The sequence below is a fragment of the Talaromyces proteolyticus genome (genome assembly GCF_021365285.1).
Source record: "Talaromyces proteolyticus strain PMI_201 chromosome Unknown BGW36scaffold_3, whole genome shotgun sequence".
NCBI classification, from domain to species: domain Eukaryota; kingdom Fungi; phylum Ascomycota; class Eurotiomycetes; order Eurotiales; family Trichocomaceae; genus Talaromyces; species Talaromyces proteolyticus.
In genome coordinates this window covers 593,465-611,427 of record NW_025764279.1, presented here as the reverse complement: position 1 = coordinate 611,427, position 17,963 = coordinate 593,465, and the positions used below count along the sequence as shown (strand labels likewise).

The 17,963-nt window shown below is 48.8% G+C and overlaps 9 protein-coding genes across 9 annotated transcripts; 5 read left to right on the top strand and 4 right to left on the bottom strand.

Moving 5' to 3' along the window:
- Positions 1-6: 6 nt before the first annotated feature.
- On the bottom strand, positions 7-1,709 carry BGW36DRAFT_371381 (uncharacterized protein). The gene has a single exon (XM_046215370.1). It carries the CDS (start codon positions 1,526-1,528, stop codon positions 161-163), a length of 1,368 nt encoding a protein of 455 aa, XP_046075095.1. The 5' UTR covers positions 1,529-1,709; the 3' UTR covers positions 7-160.
- A 441-nt stretch (positions 1,710-2,150) lies between these two features.
- BGW36DRAFT_290699 (putative chaperone/heat shock protein Hsp12) lies at positions 2,151-2,556 on the top strand (the record flags this gene model as incomplete). Its single annotated transcript, XM_046210777.1, has 3 exons — positions 2,151-2,184; positions 2,260-2,452; positions 2,514-2,556. The coding sequence occupies 3 exons, from the start codon at positions 2,151-2,153 to the stop codon at positions 2,554-2,556; spliced, it is 270 nt and encodes an 89-aa protein (XP_046075094.1).
- Positions 2,557-2,583: 27 nt separating this feature from the next.
- Positions 2,584-3,783, bottom strand: BGW36DRAFT_103588 (uncharacterized protein). The gene is made up of 2 exons (XM_046209180.1): positions 2,738-3,783; positions 2,584-2,682 (listed from the first exon to the last, which is right to left on the bottom strand). Exon 1 carries the CDS (start codon positions 3,634-3,636, stop codon positions 2,770-2,772), a length of 867 nt encoding a protein of 288 aa, XP_046075093.1. The 5' UTR covers positions 3,637-3,783; the 3' UTR covers positions 2,584-2,682; positions 2,738-2,769.
- A 1-nt stretch (position 3,784) lies between these two features.
- On the top strand, positions 3,785-6,158 carry BGW36DRAFT_335911 (oligomeric Golgi complex subunit 6). Its single transcript, XM_046212952.1, has 2 exons — positions 3,785-4,126; positions 4,179-6,158. The coding sequence occupies exons 1-2, from the start codon at positions 3,836-3,838 to the stop codon at positions 6,111-6,113; spliced, it is 2,226 nt and encodes a 741-aa protein (XP_046075092.1). The 5' UTR covers positions 3,785-3,835; the 3' UTR covers positions 6,114-6,158.
- On the bottom strand, positions 6,159-7,609 carry BGW36DRAFT_404651 (putative NGG1 interacting factor Nif3). Its single transcript, XM_046218940.1, has 4 exons — positions 7,404-7,609; positions 7,273-7,316; positions 7,093-7,218; positions 6,159-7,021 (listed from the first exon to the last, which is right to left on the bottom strand). The coding sequence occupies exons 1-4, from the start codon at positions 7,523-7,525 to the stop codon at positions 6,225-6,227; spliced, it is 1,089 nt and encodes a 362-aa protein (XP_046075091.1). The 5' UTR covers positions 7,526-7,609; the 3' UTR covers positions 6,159-6,224.
- Positions 7,610-7,678: 69 nt separating this feature from the next.
- On the top strand, positions 7,679-8,376 carry BGW36DRAFT_371374 (bola domain protein). Its single transcript, XM_046215369.1, has 2 exons — positions 7,679-8,040; positions 8,099-8,376. The coding sequence occupies exons 1-2, from the start codon at positions 7,785-7,787 to the stop codon at positions 8,272-8,274; spliced, it is 432 nt and encodes a 143-aa protein (XP_046075090.1). The 5' UTR covers positions 7,679-7,784; the 3' UTR covers positions 8,275-8,376.
- An 88-nt stretch (positions 8,377-8,464) lies between these two features.
- Positions 8,465-9,197, bottom strand: BGW36DRAFT_424014 (AhpC/TSA family protein; the record flags this gene model as incomplete). Its single annotated transcript, XM_046219910.1, has 4 exons — positions 8,465-8,493; positions 8,547-8,712; positions 8,763-8,908; positions 8,990-9,197. 4 exons carry the CDS (start codon positions 9,195-9,197, stop codon positions 8,465-8,467), a joined length of 549 nt encoding a protein of 182 aa, XP_046075089.1.
- Positions 9,198-11,014: 1,817 nt separating this feature from the next.
- On the top strand, positions 11,015-13,225 carry BGW36DRAFT_290024 (putative stress response transcription factor SrrA/Skn7; the record flags this gene model as incomplete). Its single annotated transcript, XM_046210724.1, has 6 exons — positions 11,015-11,079; positions 11,230-11,302; positions 11,365-11,508; positions 11,565-12,449; positions 12,500-12,689; positions 12,738-13,225. The coding sequence occupies 6 exons, from the start codon at positions 11,015-11,017 to the stop codon at positions 13,223-13,225; spliced, it is 1,845 nt and encodes a 614-aa protein (XP_046075088.1).
- A 1,184-nt stretch (positions 13,226-14,409) lies between these two features.
- Positions 14,410-17,201, top strand: BGW36DRAFT_445289 (putative translation initiation factor eif-2b epsilon subunit; the record flags this gene model as incomplete). The annotated part of the gene is made up of 5 exons (XM_046221668.1): positions 14,410-14,505; positions 14,565-14,621; positions 14,667-14,791; positions 14,842-16,013; positions 16,080-17,201. The coding sequence occupies 5 exons, from the start codon at positions 14,410-14,412 to the stop codon at positions 16,769-16,771; spliced, it is 2,142 nt and encodes a 713-aa protein (XP_046075087.1). The 3' UTR covers positions 16,772-17,201.
- Positions 17,202-17,963: the final 762 nt, after the last annotated feature.

Below are 17,963 nucleotides of genomic sequence, written 5' to 3'. Positions count from 1 at the left end.
TATGAAGAGATCAATTGATGTGGCGCCGGCTCGGATTCTCAAGTATGGATGCGGGGTGCGGAGACATTCGTGCCACACCAGTGGCGCCTATCTTTACGATGGAATCTTTCGGAATGGAAGACTTCAATGTATTTCTTAGTAAATATAGTAGTCCCTACTGCTACATATCCAGCATCTCTTCAACGTAATCCTCCAAATTGATCATTCGAAATTGAGTCCCCCACTTCGCTCGAAACGCTTTGCGTTTGTATGCAAAACTCGTGTTCATGGCAAAGCTGACCAACTCGACAATCCAGCCTTTCTGCAATGCACGCTCAACCATGCGCAGGAATCCCCCGGAAAACTCGGCTTCCGCCGCGTCCCCGGTAGCCAGCACGATGGTGGCTGGTTTGTCCGTGTCAATTAGACTTTCCAGCATTTTCAGGTGTAGAATTTCGTCTACACCCTGCTCAACCCATCTTTCTGGAGGAGAGAAACCCATTTCAGAGCTCGCTCCTTGATTGAGTGCGTTGCGGAATTTTGCTTGTCGGGGCGTGAATTCTTTTGCTTTGTGTACGCGACTGAGAATGTTGACCTCATAGCCGAGTTTCTCGGCTTCATTGATGGCCGGAAACCGGTCTGATCCAGCAAGAACCTTCTTCGCCACAGGTCGACCGCGCTCTAGTATAAGTGAAAAGTTGTGAAACGATAATGGCAGTCGCCGGATCTGCGTGCTGACGGGAATATCGTGGTGAATCTTGTAGCAGTCATGAAGACCAATCGAAATATTTGATACATCAACAAAAACATGCAGGTCGGAAGAAGTGCGCGAAACAAAGTTATTAACAGGCGTGAGACCCATAAACTCAGGGAAATGCTTTCCGAGTTTGAGCACTAGCCCTGCTTTGCGGTCTGCTGACGATTTATAGCGAGATTCCTTCTTCGTTATGTTCTCGTAATTTCTCAACGACGGCTTGTTGTCTTCTTCGCAAGAAGATGGTGGTGTTAATACATCGCCAGTTTTCTCAATGGCGTTGACTTGGGATGGAATGAATGCTAGAGTAGATTTGCGTTGCACTGGAGAGTCGAATATGCTGATATCACCGTCTGACACACCCCCGACCGTGGAGTCTGAAAGGATACCAGCAGAAGCATCTTGGTTAGAGGCAGACTGATTCTTGAAAGAATCGACGTTGGTGGGTCCTGTTAGAATTGATATTGGCTGCGAGGAAGCCAGCCTGGAGATAGGATTTGAATCATCGTTAGAAATAGGGTCAGACGATTTGTCGACAACCGAAGATGAGGTTGTTCGTGTAGGTTGTCGGAGAACATCCCATAAAGCATCAAAATCTCCCAGCCGTTTATGCTCGGGAGTTTCTAGAGTAGGAGGAGCCTTAGGTCTTGTCAGAATGGCGGTAGGTTCATAGCGGCTTGCTTTCGAATCATTTCCCGAAACAGCCTCTTGGCTCTTCGAAGGCTTCGTAGGTGTACGAAGGAGATCAATCACCGCGGTGAAGTCCCAACTTGAAGCAACATTCGCTGATGGCATGGAAGTGATGACTCATGCAATATTGGGATAGTGTTCGATGTCGCCGAGGGGACAAGAGGTATATGGGAATGCCGGTCACATAAATTGCAAGGCATGAGATAAATAACTCGCTATAAAGAAACCATCTTCTATCGATGCGGATTGAAAAATAAACAGTTGATGCCTCAAACGAAGCGTGATGAGTGGCAAACGGTAGTTGTTACCATTAGGCGGCTGGCAGAACGTCGTTCACCGCCTGCCTAAAGAAGGTGGTCTCGCTGCGCACGTGATAGACCGCATTTGGCCTACAAAACAGTGGGTCTGGCCGCGCCACACGTCATCGACAAGCCACGGCGATCTGCGTGCTGTTTGCGGAGGTCATCACTACGTCACGAAATGCTCTTTTCATCGGTTTCACTGCTTCCTTGGTTTTGCTGCCCACAAAATGGTGCGATGGAGAAAACTTATTCGGTCATCGCAATGTCGTCATGGTCAATGCGGGTATGCGCCATATACAACATTGAAGTATTTAATCGAGCTTGATTCCTCCTGAATGATCATCCTTCCTTCAACAGCAACTTCAATCAGAAACAAATCTACAACTTCCAGACTCTTAAAACTACTTCACCAAGAATAAATCAACATGTCTGACGACGGTCGCAAAGATTTCTCCACCAGTATGTTCACACCCTACCCATGCACTTCGTCGTGCTCGTTGTGCAGATAGATAGCTAACGAATCTCTACCTGCAGAGGCCAAGGAGGAGATTACCCCTGACAGCACCAAGTCCACCCAGCAGAAGGTCAAGGAGACTTTCACTGACACCACCGACCGTGTCGCTCGCGGCGTCCAGCCTGACGACAACAAGTCTGCCGGCCAAGCTGCCTTTGACAAGACCCAGCGCGCCCACGACAATGAAGCCAACGGCGGTGCTGCCTCCACCATGTAAGCTTATTCCGAGTCTGGAATGCCCTCAAGTGACGCCGCTAATCCTCTGTTTTCGCAGTGGTGACAAGATCAAGAACACCTTCGGCTTGAACAATAACTAGATGTCAAGATCTCAGCTGTAGTGCTGTGTGTGCATCTTGACCATCACTGGCCCGGGGTTCTACACGACCCGCTATGACCTTACTTGACATGATGTATTATACCACTAGTGGAAATTAGCTATCAATCTAATATCGTTAATCTTCAAATGTGTTCCTCAGTTTTAGTAGTCCAGTCACGTACATTTGCATGATTAACGTAGCTCTGATAATACATCATCTTTCAGCGGATATAGCTTTCTCGAACATTTGATCACGCTCTTGAGTGAGATCAAAAAGCTCCCTTTCAACTCGCTTGTACTCATTACTTGCATCTTCCACGTTAGGGGGCAGGTCGTGGAAGGCCTTGATGTTGCGCCCTAATTGATCAATCGCTTCTTTGAGACTGAGCACCTTCTCCTCTTCGTCAACTAGATCTTGGATTGTCAGCCCATTGGTGTTCAGGCTCCTTTGAAGTGAGGCGGCTCTATCCCGGTACTCCAGCACTTTAGCACTAAGAAGTTTAAAACTGCGAATCCACTCCATCGTCTGCGAAGACAACTCTGCAGGCGTTGCATATGCCGGGTGTGTTTTCAGCTCTTCAGCTTCTTGGCGTGATGAATCTATTTCCTTGTCGAGATAGCTTTGCAGCGCTTCAACTTTGCGTACTTGATCGGCGGCATCAAACTCCTCTCGAGTAAGATCCATAATGGCATGTGCCAGCTCCGTAGTATCGCTCGAGAAGCTGCCCAAAGCAACGGCCGTCTCCGCCATATCGTTGAGGCTTTCTTCTCCTTTAGCGTCTAGATGAGCTTCTATGTTCTCAAAGATGCTCTTTTTAAGTGCATGCTCGCTCTGTTCTCTCTCTTTGAGAGCCTTGACCACTTCTTCACGCGCCCGGTGCACCAAAGCTGCTTCCTCATCTGATGCGTCATTAGCGGCAGCAATCGCCAGTAACGTCTTCAGCGTGTCTTCGTTGCGCTCGAAAGTAGGCACATTGTTAGGCGAATATTTGCGGCTGAGCCAGGAGTTAATATAGGCCCAGTCTTTGGCTTGGATGGCTGCCTGCCGAGCCTTGGCGGGAGAAATGAGAGGAGAATCCATTTCCCCTTATAACTTTCGAATATAGATTAATGGAGAAATGATTAGCTTGTCAGCGTATCCTTGAATATGTTGTTGGTGTAGTAAGTTTGCGGGCCGCTCCTGCAGCCGCGCACAGGAAAAAGGCGGAGACCGACGTGTCTTCTCCGCATAATTAATTTGTCAAACACATACCACCGTCACGCATCGTAACAACCCCGCAATGAAGAGCTATTTCTCCAATGCGACAGAAACTACCGCAGATGACTCCAACGTTACGTCCCCTCTCGGCGGAGCCAATGTTGCGCCTCGCTCGAGTGCTCTCTCCAACAGATTAACCAGTGTACTCTCCGCATCCTACGCCGACTCTGACATCCGCGATGCACTGGAAACTCTTGACATCAGGGGAACCCATAACACCCCGGAAACGAGGCGGCAGCTAAGGCTGGATGTACAAAAGGAAGTCATCAGTTGTAATGGGAAGATAGTGGCGGATTTTGGAAAAGTGGCAGCGGTGAGGAGGGGCCCAATTACAATGAGCGAGGAACAAACACTTACATCTCTAGCAATTGAAACAACTGGGTTCGGTCATCGTCGATCTACAGCAAATATGTGCGGAAATGCGGAAGCACGTATCACTATCGAAACAGGAGACAGCGGCGGTACTTGATGAGGCCTCAACTCTTATAGAGCAGAAGAGTGAGACTGAGACAAAACAACGTCTGCTTGATGCATTCAATAAGCATTTTGTTGTGCCAGAGGAAGACCTGAACACCCTTGTATCCTCTGCGGAGCCGGTGGATGATCACTTCTTTGCCATTCTGGCCCGAGTGAAGCAGATTCATAATGACTGTCAGGTACTACTCGGCGGGGAGGATCAAAAGCTAGGAACGGAGATCATGGAACAAAGCTCAAAACAATTGAACTCAGCCTACCAGAAACTATACCGGTGGATTCAGAAAGAGTTCAATTCTTTAAATCTGGAAGATCCACAAATCAACAGTTCAATCCGGCAGGCTTTACGGGTACTCGCTGAGCGGCCAAGTCTGTTCCACAGCTGCCTTGATTTCTTTGCAGAAGCTCGGGAGTATATCCTTTCAGATGCCTTTCATCATGCATTGACGGACACGGTTTCAGGAGCCGAGACTGACCGGAGTGTTAAACCCATTGAATTTTCTGCCCATGATCCTTTACGGTATGTAGGAGACATGCTTGCCTGGGTACATTCGGCCGCAGTCTCGGAAAGAGAAGCATTGGAAGCTCTTTTTGTAAATGAAGGCGACGAGCTCGCACGAGGATTCAAGTCGGGTATTAGTAGCGAACCTTGGTCTCGCGTTGATGGAGAGGAAGCACCTGTGTTTGATGGACGGAAAGCTCTCAATGATCTCGTCAACCGTGACCTTAGTGGTGTATCGCGATCCCTACGCCAGCGGGTTGAGTTAGTGATCGAGGGCCATGACAACCCTGTGACGACCTACAAAGTCGTCAACTTATTAGCATTCTACAAAATCACATTCTCAAAACTGGTTGGCCCAGAATCCAATCTCGTCGAGGTTGTTTCGGCACTAGTGGACTCTACTTTCAAACATTTCGAGATCCTCATGCGTGATCAAGCTCATATATATTCGACCGATCCCCACAGTACAACCCCACCAGACGACCTATCAGTTCCTCAGTTCCTTGCTGATCAGCTGGAGGTGCTAACCTCGCTGATGAAAGAGTACAATGCGTCCGTTGGGGCTACTTCTGATGTCAAGGAGCAAGAAGAGAACCGATTCACCCCTGTTCTGCGGGTTGCTCTTGATCCGTTCCTTGACATAGCCAAATCTTCGGCTAATGATCTGGACGATACAAAGGCATCAACAATCTACAAGACCAACATTCTCCTAGCTGTCCGCACAACAGTATCTTCATTTACTTTTGCGTCCGCAACACACTTGGTTCCGATATCTAATGTCCTGTCTAACATGCGCATGGAACTTCTCGACATCCAGCGCCAATTTCTCTTAGGGACGTCCGGACTACAAAAACTCTTGACCGCACTAGAACCTTTCTCCCAGCATCACTCTTCAAAGGCCCAGTCAGAATCTACCACCACAAGAACACAGAACCTGGCCGAAATCGCCGACCTAGCGGCCTTCCAGCCCGACACTTTGTCGGCTATCAGCCAACAGCTTGACGATTTCCTGCCCTCTGCCCTGATGGACGCTACCGATAACTTGAAACGCGTACGCAATCTGTCCCTAGTAAAGTCAGTCACGGAAGAAGCTGTGGAGGAATTCTGTCGCGACTTTGAATTCGTCGAAGGCATAATTATAGGTGCGGACGAGGCTAGGGGTACGAAAGTGGACATGTCTCGAATTGAGATGGAGAGTGATATCGTCTCGGTTAGCGTGCGAGGAACACAAATTGGAGGAGACGAGGCGGAGGCTGAAGGAAAGCATAGCTTAAGAGCACTCTTCCCTAGGACTGTTGGGGAGATACGTGTTCTTTTGAGTTAGATATATATACACGAGATCAATCCACGATATAGATTTTAATCATTGACTTTCTACTAAAGCAAAATCTACAGCCCGTATCAGGCTCATATGTAATTTTGTATACCTTCAATGCTATTTCCGAACCACAAAGCCATATGGGTCACGATCAGCCCTACTAACCGCAACCAATGGCTCAGCACCAGTAGGACCCTGACCCCCCAATTCTAGTTTAATAGCCTCTGCCAGCTTATGCTGCATAACATCAAACAGATAACCGCGTTCCGTATTCGAATGAAATAACGTAATCACGACCGAGCCCCGCTCAATCGCAGCTAGGGCTTCGTGATGGCTCAACTCTCCCGTGAACAACAAATCTGGCAACTCTGCTCCTTTCATGAGCACGCCGCTTCCTGACCCTGGACAGACACCAACAGTCTTAATTCTCAAAGCTGGCACACTCGCACCATGTGGAATGGCAATCGATAACGCGCCGGGATTGCCAGTGGCCGTGCCAATTAGGTCGATGAGCACTAATAGCGGTTGCGCAATCTCAAATGTGACGATGCGGCCGGCACCAGCGCCTTCAAAGCCGTCAGGGATGGGCGCGGGGGAGGGATGAATGGTGGTTCGTGTATGCGGAATTACGCTTGTAGCTGAGATTTCGTTGTTTCCAAGCTTAGGGTAGATGATACCGGAATATCGTAACGACGAGGATCCGTGCTCTTGATCCTGGCCTTGCGGCCCGGATGATAAGTTGGATACCGCGCCGCTGACGATATCGCAGAGCCAGTCTGCCATGCCGCCTGGGACTGCGTCGACGGCGGTATGCGGTGAATAGACACTGATTCCTTCTTGTGCTAGGCGTAGGAGGGTTTTTTGCTGGGGGTCTTGTAGTGTGAGGGACTTCAGACCGCGGAATATGATAGGATCTAGAACATTATCAGTACACATAGCTTCATAGTACTTTTCGTGGCTTGTTTTATGTGATTGCTGTACTGACGGTAGGCTACAATGATTGAATCTCTCCGAGCAATGGCCTCATCGGCAACGGCTTTGGTGAGGTCCGTTGTCAGAAGCACGGATTTTTTGAGTTGTTGTTTGGCATCGAAGGGGGATTCGAGGAGTACTATTGGGTAGGTCAGCTTGATAACTATATATATATTGTATGGTCAGTGCTTACATCCAGTGTTATCGAAGCTTTTGTCTGCTAGAGATTCTGGGTAGCTTAGAATGAATTAGAATACCATGCCTAATAACATAATGATAGCATATGAAAGGAAAGGAATTCAATTGATAGAAATCGAAACATACATCGTCCGCATCGCATTGACAACAGCTTGCGAGAAAGGCGACAGTGCTGGAGTGGCAGCCATTGTCGTGAGGTAGCGTGGTCGAAACTGGAGGAAGAGACTATAGCAGAGAAAACGCGGCATAAATATTAATTCGGTCGATTTTCATAAGCTGGTACATCAATTGATATGATGATGTTGATGCAGCTTGAAATTGGATTAGCTACGTATGTGGGGTGCAGCTGATTAGAATTTCCGCCTTCGTCATCGGCGAAAATCGCTATTATTAATGCTAGTGCTAGCTAATTTGCATCTTCTTCAATCAGTCAACGTCAACAACAGTAATTACAACCACATCCGATGAAATAAGATCGTCTCCATTGACCTCCTCGCAAACGCTTTCATGTTTGCCCGCCGCGCCGACCTGCTGAAAAGAGGCTGTCGCTACCTCGTCCACCCGAGCCCGAACTACAAGCCTTCCATCCACCGCGCACCAGCCTCGGCGGCACCGTTCTCGTCGCTATCCTCGCGGGCTTTTGCTGCTGTAAACGCAGCGATGGCAGACACAGCTAGCTCCTCGGGCGTGACGGCGGACGGGCTGAAGCAGAAACTCGCGGCGCAGTTGGAGGCGCAACACGTTGAGATTGAGGATATGTCTGGTATGTATATACAAGCATTCCACATATGCAATGAGGATGCTGATTGGAGATTGATTAGGCGGCTGTGGCCAGGCCTTCCAGGCGATTATTGTTTCCCCGCAGTTTGATAAAAAGACCATGCTTGCTCGGCACAGGCTCGTCAACTCGGTTTTGAAAGAAGAGATTGCCGCCATCCACGCTTGGACGCCCAAGTGTTATACGCCCGAGCAATGGCAGAAGCTGCAGGAAGAATAACTGGTTCTACGTGGAGATGGGAGCGACAGCCGGGCTGTCTGATCATTGTACTTAATACACCGAGGCATTTTATGATACGTAAACCAGGCTATGTTTTCATCGTGTTATATTTTGTTTTGTGAATGAATATTTATTGCAGAGTACAATATTCAAATCTTTATACGTGCGTAGTGTTGGATTATTGACACATTTAGGAAAGAACCTTTTCGGCGGCAGAAACTGTCGTCTTGTCAGCAAAGATAACCAACCAATATAGAATAGGGAATATATACCATTGACACCAGTGTTATCCGGCTCGACATGGGCTTCTGTGACCTTTCCATTCTCAATGACCAATGCGTAGCGCTTGCTTCGCTGGTTTCCGAAAATTGCAGCGCTGTCGAATCCCAGGTCGAGGGCATCTGTGAATGCACCAGCGGGATCAGCTAGGAAGCGGACCTAGAATTATTCAGTTTTGTTCATTTTTTTTATGGAGATAGTTGACGTACGCCGCTCTTGCCGGTAGGGTCGAGGGTTGTGCCCCAGGCCTTCATGACGAATGGGTCGTTGACGGAGACGACGAACACACTGCCGGCGTCTTTGAGCTTGGGGTGGCTGATGTAGCCAGGAACATGGGTGCTGGAGCACGCAGGGCCTATACAGATGGAATAAGTATATTATTAAGTAGAGGTTGATAACAGTATCAAACGGAAACCAGGGCAAGTTAAACACATACTAAACGCCGCAGGAACGCCAACAATGACAGCTTTTCCAGTTAATTCCTTGGCCAGATTCACTTTATTGCCCGGTGAATTCTCGACTAAATCGACATTGGGGACCGCATCACCGACCTTGACGAATGCAGGGCGAGTGGCATGGAAAAGGGCCGATTGGGCTGCGAAAGCGCGAGGAACCGCGGATGTGAAACGGCGAGTGGCGAACATGCTTTTCTTGGTTTTTCTTCTTTCTTCTCCTTTTATTCCTCTCTGTGTTGAGATTCTGGGCGGAAGGTGAGCGTGAACGGTCAATTGATGGCGATTGATTGAGGCTTACCGAAAGCTGCGTAGGACAAGCGTCGGACAGCTGGTATGGTGGAGGAAGCTCTAGCTTCCTCCGGCACTCGCCTATGGCGTCATTCGTATACATTAATTAATATTAGCATCCAACATTAAAGACTGGATTCTTTCCTTTACACCTCGTGCAGCAGAATCCGTGTATCTGTATTATGAATAGCTCGGACTGCACATTACATTGCCTACACCTCATTCGGTCGTTACATGCAGGTAGTTAGAGCACCACAACGGCGTGGCGATCATGAGAATTATTGCTAATTAATATTGACAAAATCGCAATATGCTTGATGCAGCAACTAACAGCAGAAGAATAGGCAGCTATGCATACAGGCCATGTGGGTAGGTGTGACAGCCTACAGATCTTTCCATCTTACCGTCGTCCGCCGACTTCGCGTGGTTGGTCTGCGGGCAACAGCGGGGATTGTCGCTGTGATCCCATGCTTGACCTTTGTTATTGTCGTTGTTGCTGTGATTGTGATTGTGGTTGTGATTACTGAATGGATATTGATTGGCTATGCTAATAATAGGAGCTTATTTGGCCCTGGCGTTCATTGACAATAACGCAGAAAACGTATTTAATAGTATTTTGCTGTAATACGCGAACCAGGATGCTATTGCTATGACATAATAAGTATGCACCCAACAATACATGTAATAACGCCCACATCGATGCTACTCCCCGTAGTATGGCCAGTAGTATGAGCAGCCGAGTACCCATGATGGACCGGATGCAACGCCAGTGGCCCCGACCGCAACCCCTCCTCTACTGCTGTTAGCAACTCAGGAAAAGCTAAAAGCGGAGGAATAGCTCCTGCACGGTGGCTGCAGCACTCCACTGCCAAGGCGTTAGGCTGTCTATCACCCAGTCCCGTCAGCTGGCATTGCCTGTAGGAGTGCGTAGACAGGCAATATTGCCATTGATATTGACTGATATTGGCAGGGACCGCATATATGATATAAACAAAGAGAGCACATCCACCACTCTGCACATATACATGCTCCTCCAGCACTGGCTCTCTGTAAAGTGTAAAGACGCCCCACATGGCCCTCTGTCTTGACTGAATGTCTCAACTAATAACAGCAGAAGAAGAACAGACTAAACCGATGGCGAGCCTTAGCAGTTAGGCTGAACCACCCCCCCGGCCAGAGTCAGTCCACCCGCCAGTAGTCACCAGCACCAGCACCAGTCACCACTTTCTCTCGACACCCTCTTGGCCAAAACCGAGAATCATCATTGCTGCCAGAACCTGCATGCACGCCGATTTCTGACTGCAGCTGCTCGTGCCATTCGCCGTTTTCTTTCCTCTCCAGGCCCGTTCTTTACCTCCCCTGGTCGGGAAATTCCCCTCCTTGCGTCCCATCATCGTGTGGCTCGGCTCGATCCTGTGCAAGCAAGCCTAAGCCAGCCCGCGGCCGGACCAGAACGGTAGAACCTGTTCCATGACCAGACTCCCCTCTGGACTCTCAGCCCGCTGCGACCTATCGATAGACGATTATTATAATTATTATTATTACTGAATAACAATAATAATCGCATCATCGCGCGCTTCTATTATTAGTCATACGCCCGCGCCGAGACAAAATTCCATTCAGGGAAGATCCTGCATCGCAGATTCGTCGACCGCCGCCGGCGCCTTGGACGCGCTTTTCACGCCGCTCGCATTGCGACGGGGTCGACGATATACAATATGGACGTCCAGTCTTCCAATGCCAGCGGCGCTGGTAACTCCAGTGACTTTGTGCGTGATCATCTGTTGCTTGCCAATGTCGTTGAGCCTTTGCTAATGGTTATATCTAGGTGCGGAAATTATACAAGTAGGTTTTCTCCCGTTGCCTCTCTACCAGCCGTCGCCATTTGGATCCCATCGCGTGTGGATCGACCGGTGCTGAGATGTGAATGCAGAATGTTGGAAGACCCGTCATACTCGGAGATTGTTCGATGGGGCGATGAAAATGACAGCTTTGTCGTGTTAGAGGTGCGTGGTCATCCTGTCGAAATTCTCGGCTCGCAAGACTGATTGCCTCGGCTTCGCAACAGTGCGAGAAGTTCACAAAATCCATTCTTCCTAAACACTTCAAGCACAGCAACTTTGCCAGTTTTGTTCGCCAGTTGAATAAATATGATTTTCACAAGGTCCGCCAGAACAACGAGGAAACCGGCCAGTCGCCCTATGGGCCGAATGTCAGTTACACTGCCCACTGGAGTGCCGCCCGCCAATGCTGACCAGCTGCTCATAGGCTTGGGAGTTTAAGCACCCTGAATTCAAGGCTAACAATAAGGACTCGTTGGATAATATTCGAAGGAAAGCGCCAGCGCCGCGTAAAGCCGCCCAGATGACCGAGGAAGCTATTCCATCCCAACAATTCGATTTGATGAACTCTCAGATCATCGCCCAACAACAGCAAATCCAGCAACTGACTGATCGCAATGCACAATTAACCGTCGATTCGCAGGTGCTTCTACAAGAAGTGATGCGTACGCAAAAAACAGTTGTACAACACGAATGCGTCATCCACCAGTTTATGAATTACTTGATCACAGTTGATGCTCGGCACCGTCGCGAGAGTCGTGCGAACGGCACCTTTACCAGCCAAGATGGTGTCAACCCCGTTCCAGTCGACGATATTCCTGCATCGCCATTACAGACAGCATCGAAGATTCTGAACGACATGAATTCACAGATGCATACGAATCTTGGACATATGGAACCTTTGAATGATCCTGCTAAGCCAGTGATTTCTACACCTCCATTAGCTGCCACAGCACGCAACGGAGTCATCCGCGCACCAAACTCGGCCGGATCCAGTGCGTCGATCGCCTATCCAAAGATGAACGGAGAATTGGAGACTGTCGTCTATCCTGTAGGAACAACCAATGGTATTGACCCGATGTACAGTGAACACGTGAACAACATTCCATATTCTATTCCGCCACCAAAGGAATTAGCCGTCGACACTGGTGAGGCGCGAAGACAACAATTCTCGGATAACCGAAAGAAGAGCGCACTCGTTAATCCAGGATGGATCAGACAGCCAAACATCTTACTTGTTGAGGACGATGATACATGTCGACAGATTGGCGGAAAGTTTTTGGGCTCCTTCCAATGTCAAATTGAATATGCCGTGAGTTTGACTGCAATCGCTCAGCTCAACTCTCTTTTAACATATTCTAGTATGACGGTTTAGAGGCTGTCAACAAAGTTCAATCAGGCAAAAGCTACGACTTGATTCTGATGGATATCATTATGCCTAATCTGGACGGCGTATCTGCCTGCCATCTCATCCGTCAAACAGATCGTACACCGATTATTGCGATGACATCGAATATCCGTAGCGATGATATTCAGCTGTACTTCCAGCACGGTGAGTATTGTTAGCCCGGATAATTTCAAATAGTACTAAACTCTCTAGGTATGGATGACGTTTTGCCGAAGCCCTTTACTCGCAAGAGTCTGCTTGATATGCTCGAGAAACACTTGGTTCACCTCAAAACCATTCCCCCAACGATTGATGCGGTGTCGGCCACGCCGATGACCACGCAGACCTCGACGGCGCAGTCGATCAAAGAAGACAGCTCTCCTGGACAGTCACCGGCGACGCCGATGAACAACTGGCAATCGCCGGGCCAACTGCAAGGCATGTCACCTGTCCATCTTAATGTACAACAGGTACCGCAACCGTACATGCAGCAAATTCCTCAAGCTCCCACAACATTTGCGATCGACCAAAATGGAGTGCAATATGCACCACCCCAAGCGACCATCAACCAAGCCGCTGCTGTTCGGCCGCCACACCGGCGACAGATTTCTGAGATATCTGGCGTGCAAGATCCTGCCGCCTATACCAAACGACAACGGTTATACCAGAACCCGCAAATCATGGGTCAACAGAACGGCTGATTTGCGCTACATTCTTTCATTCCAATTCTATGCATACTACAAACCAAACATTCTGGTGGGGAGAACTCATCGCATCCGATTTGGTACATCTGCCGGGCGGGCGTTCTCGGCGTTGACACGATTTGTGGAATCTCTTTTCTCTTATCTTTGCATATATAATTTATATACCATTTGGAATTACTACTCTGTTGAAAGGGGACATACTGGCGGTAATGACCTGTTTTGTTTTTTCCAGTCCTAAAAGGTAGGGGCGGCACGTGTATACCTCTTGACAGTTGGCTTATGACTCTTATCGACCATTACGGCGGTTCTGTCATTCTCTTGTTCATTTCTTTCTGTTCTGTCTGTTCTTACTGGTTGTACCTGTCAAGGATCGACCCATTGACTATAATGTGTTGGTCAATTATTGTACTCCTGGCATATTTCTAGCTAGGGCTTCTTTCGAGCTCCCAGAGAGCCGCATTCTACCACAAATACTTGTGGCTTGATAAAATAATGCGCATTGCGCCTTACAGCCTGCGCCAATAAGTCATTGCATCTTCCTTCACCTTGTGCGTAGTATATTATTCTATGTAGTAATAGCACTACAAGGTAGTAGGTAGATAGCAGTGTGTAACTCCGGGCCAGCTCTCCACCGAGCTCGTTTCTTTTTTCGCGTCACTTGCTAAAATAAGAATGCTAATAATGTTTATTTTGTACAAGCCCCTGTTCGACAGGAACCAGGGGGGGCGGTCTAGAACGCCTGTCGTTGTCCGGGCCTTTCGCAGCCCTCAGAGTCTGTTGCGTTCTGGGCCCTCCTGCGCCTTTCCTGCGCCGTGTTGCTCACTCGCTCCTCACCGCCTTCACTGACCGCCCTGAGATCCGCGCTAGCCTGCATTTGGGATTCTGCCGGCAGACCGTCCCGCGCTTTTGTGTGTGATCCCTCTCGTTCAGCAGTCACATTTTGGTGACTCGTCGGTTCATGTTTGCCTATCTGGCTGTGCTAGGCTAGCTTCATATCTACTGGGTCGGATACTGCTTGCAGAGACGCGACCAGGATTTCTTCTTTCTTCACTGAATATCTTTGGTCCACGGTCAAATTCCAACTACCCCGCATTATTCGATAAAAAAGAAAATCGAGACGAAACAATCGGCGAGCCTCGAGAGCTTCCACATATTGAACCTTGCTCTCTGCGCAGGACGAGATGGGTCCGAAGCAAAAAGGTGGCGGCGCTGGAGGAGCCTCAGGGAAGCAAAAGGGAAACACTGCAGAGGAGGTTGAAGAGGTTCTGCAAGCTGTTGTATGTATTCTGCGTGGTTGGAGAGCTATGTTATTGATTACTGACTGGCTGTTGGCTAGGTTCTTGCTGATACTTTTGAAACTCGTTTCGAGCCGTTTTCGTTGGAAAGACCGAGGGTATGTCAATATTTTTGATATACATGTATATGGCTGACGGTTTAGTGTTTACTACCGCTCGCGAATACTCCCTTAATCGAGTACACCCTCGAGTTCCTTGCCAATGCCGGTGTTCAAGAAGTCTTCCTCTACGGTGGAGCACATTCTAGTTTGCTGGAAAAATACATTACGTATGCTGCCTTACAACTTGGGTTAATTTTTCTGTCTGACACATTGGTAGTGCCTCGAGATGGAAAGCATCGTCATCGCCATTCCGAAAATTCACCTTCCTGAAATCAACCGCTACTTCTGTCGGCGACGTTATGCGTGATCTCGACGGCAAGCACTTGATAACCGGTGACTTCATCACAGTGAGCGGAGATGTCATCAGCAACCTCCCCATCGAGGAAGTGCTCGCCAAACACAAGGCTCGCCGAGAAATCGACAAATCGGCAATCATGACTATGGTCTTGCGGGAAGCCGGTACGCAACATCGCACCAAGGCATCATCTGCTTCGCCGGTTTTTGTGATTGATCCGACTAAGGATCGGTGTTTACACTATGAGGAAATTGATCACCATCATAAATCTTCGTCTCGGCTGAATATCGATGCTGAGTTGATTACTTCGCATGCTGAGATCGATATTCGACAGGACTTGATTGATTGCAGTATTGATATATGCACGCCTGATGTATTGAGCTTGTGGTCTGATAGTTTCGACTACCAAGCGCCCCGAAAACACTACCTACATGGCGTGCTGAAAGATTACGAACTGAATGGGAAAACGATTCACACGCATATTATCAAAGATCACTACGCTGCTAGAGTCAGGAATTTGAAGGCTTACGATGCAGTCTCCAGGGATGTCATCTCGCGCTGGTCTTATCCGTTGTGTCCGGATACGAACCTCCTTCCAGGTCATACGTATGAGCTTCGAAGAGGGAATTTGTACCAAGAGCGGGGAGTTATTCTGGCTCGGTCTTGTGTCATCGGACGACGGACGGTGATCGGCCAGGGAACTAGTATTGGCGACAAGACGACGGTGACTAACTCGGTGCTGGGGAGGAATTGTAAGATTGGGAAGAATGTTGTTCTTGATGGAGCCTATATCTGGGACGGCGCTGTTATTGGAGACAATACGGAGATTCGACAGGCGATTATAGGTGAAGGAGTCACCGTGAGCAGTAAATGCACAATTGAACCGGACTCTCTTCTCTCGTTCGGTGTGGTGATCTCTAGTGGTGTGACTGTGAGCCGTGGTACGCGCATTACGACTGCTCCTCGCGAGGATGGCAGTGTTCCAGCCAATGACGCGAAGGTTGTTGGAGAAAATGGACATGGCTATGAATACTCACCAGAGGAAGACGAGGACGAGGACGAAGACGACAACCACAGTGTGTCTTCTGGCTTAGGTATGCTACTTTACTCTACTCCGCTCGATACTATTGCCTTATCTTCAGCATACTAACTTGTGTCAGTCTACAACATGGCGAACCTATCCCTATCCACCGAGTCTATTTCGACTCTGTCAAGCGAAATTTCTGGAGACGATGATTACTACCAGGGGCAACAAACAGACAGCTTTGGTACGTCTGTCTCGGAAGACGAGGACGACCACGACCACTTCCAGCACGATGCATCGTCGAATATCTTCGACAGCCTGCGTGATGGCGTCTCTGCAGATGTAGTACAGCTAGAGTTGGTCAGTCTGCGCATGAGCGCGAACGCCTCTGACCAGCAAGTCCGGCGCGCCGTCGCCAGTTCATTCATGAAACACGTGGCCCAGTTGATTGAATCCGGGAAGGGCGCGGGCGACGCCGTCAAGGGGGTCTTTACGCAGTACAAAGAGGTTGTGGAGCGTAGTCTATTTGACAAGGACAAGGACGAGAAGCCTGATCAAGTCGACCTGTTATTGCAGATTCAGCAGGACCTGGCACACCGTCCCAAGGGCGACACGATCCTGCTGTTCACCGCCAAGGAGCTCTACGACCTGGACGTTGTCGAGGAGGAGGCATACGAGGCGTGGTGGGCGGATGAGCGGTCGAGCAGTACAGAGGAAATGCGCAAGGTGCGTAGCCAGACGCAGCAGTTCGTGGACTGGTTGGCCAACGCATCGGAAGAGGAGGAGAGCGATGAGGAGGAAGAAGAGGAAGAGAGTGACGAGGAGTAGATAATTCTATTTCTTAAAAGTGCATGTCTAGCAAGTGTCGGTTGTCACGGTAAAAATAGTAATGTACATGGACAAAATCCGAGATGAGATGAATGGTTGACGTGCCAACGGGGCGCATCACGAGACATATTGTATAATTTGGGACTATTGTCACCTTAACAGACAATGTCTGTCCTGATTTCTGTTTTTCAACCAAAAAAAAAATACACAATACAGATGACGATAATGAGGATATTTGGCTGACATCATCTCTAAAAAAAACAGCTTGACTAAGGCCCGCTCCGAGCCGGACGATCGTCAAAAGCTCATTCGATTCGTATATTATTTTTATCTTGCGAGGACAGGACGATACAATACAATACTATTCTTGTGGACTAATATAGAGTTAAGCGTTCATTGTAATGATTAGTTCGGGGGTTTCCTAATCAATGTTGAATTTCCAGAAATGACTGAGATCGACATGACCAAATGGACTCAGCCTTGCACTTTTAAATATTATTAACTTAATATATATACACATACGTATTATAGATATATGCGTATATGCAATTCAATACTCAAAACTCATTCAAAATAAAATATACATAAAATATACTGACTGTCCCAGCCCCAAGCCACCCCACCGCCCCAGTGCCGTTTCTGGCTAGCACAGCCCACTAGTAGCACGATCAATCAACGCCTGATCCAAAGAGGGGCCGAGGGGCCGCCAGGCATTCCCATTAGTGATCGATCGGCTTCGGCGCTGCGTCTCCCTGCTTTATCGCCGTTCCTGCTTGCTTATGATTTATTGCTATTGCATTTGCCTCTGATCAGCCATCAGCTGTCCTGTCCGCCACTGACGCTCTCGTCTTTTCTTGGCTCGTATTATTACCTCCACCACCACCCCCCTCCACCGCCTCCCTGTGCGTGACTGCCGTCATCACAGCCAGTCTGGACTGTTGTGTCTAGCCTCTCGTTATTTGCTCCAGCCCATCCCCAGGAAATCCTTCACCACGCCTCCTCAAACGAGAAAGAGAAAGGCCGTCGAGGCGGCCACCGAGGACGACGAGCGAGAGGCTCCCCTACCAGCAGTCAAGCTAGGCAAGACAAAATCGACGGCCTCGAAACGGACAAATCCTGGGAAGACGACACGTGCGGTGACGAAGGCGGAGGAGGAAAAAGAAGAAGAAGAAGAAGAAGAAGAGAAGAAGGA

Bases quoted from the DNA above. Each gene is read 5' to 3' on its own strand.
- BGW36DRAFT_371381 (XM_046215370.1), bottom strand. From the start codon at position 1,528: ATGCCATCAGCGAATGTTGCTTCAAGTTGGGACTTCACCGCGGTGATT.
- BGW36DRAFT_103588 (XM_046209180.1), bottom strand. From the start codon at position 3,636: ATGGATTCTCCTCTCATTTCTCCCGCCAAGGCTCGGCAGGCAGCCATC.
- BGW36DRAFT_335911 (XM_046212952.1), top strand. From the start codon at position 3,836: ATGAAGAGCTATTTCTCCAATGCGACAGAAACTACCGCAGATGACTCC. The intron at 4,127-4,178 runs GTGAGGAGGGGC...TTACATCTCTAG, and splicing joins ATTTTGGAAAAGTGGCAGCG to CAATTGAAACAACTGGGTTC.
- BGW36DRAFT_404651 (XM_046218940.1), bottom strand. From the start codon at position 7,525: ATGCCGCGTTTTCTCTGCTATAGTCTCTTCCTCCAGTTTCGACCACGC. The intron at 7,317-7,403 runs GTATGTTTCGAT...ATTCATTCTAAG, and splicing joins GTCAATGCGATGCGGACGAT to CTACCCAGAATCTCTAGCAG. The intron at 7,022-7,092 runs GTCAGTACAGCA...ATAATGTTCTAG, and splicing joins TTCAATCATTGTAGCCTACC to ATCCTATCATATTCCGCGGT.
- BGW36DRAFT_371374 (XM_046215369.1), top strand. From the start codon at position 7,785: ATGTTTGCCCGCCGCGCCGACCTGCTGAAAAGAGGCTGTCGCTACCTC. The intron at 8,041-8,098 runs GTATGTATATAC...GAGATTGATTAG, and splicing joins TGAGATTGAGGATATGTCTG to GCGGCTGTGGCCAGGCCTTC.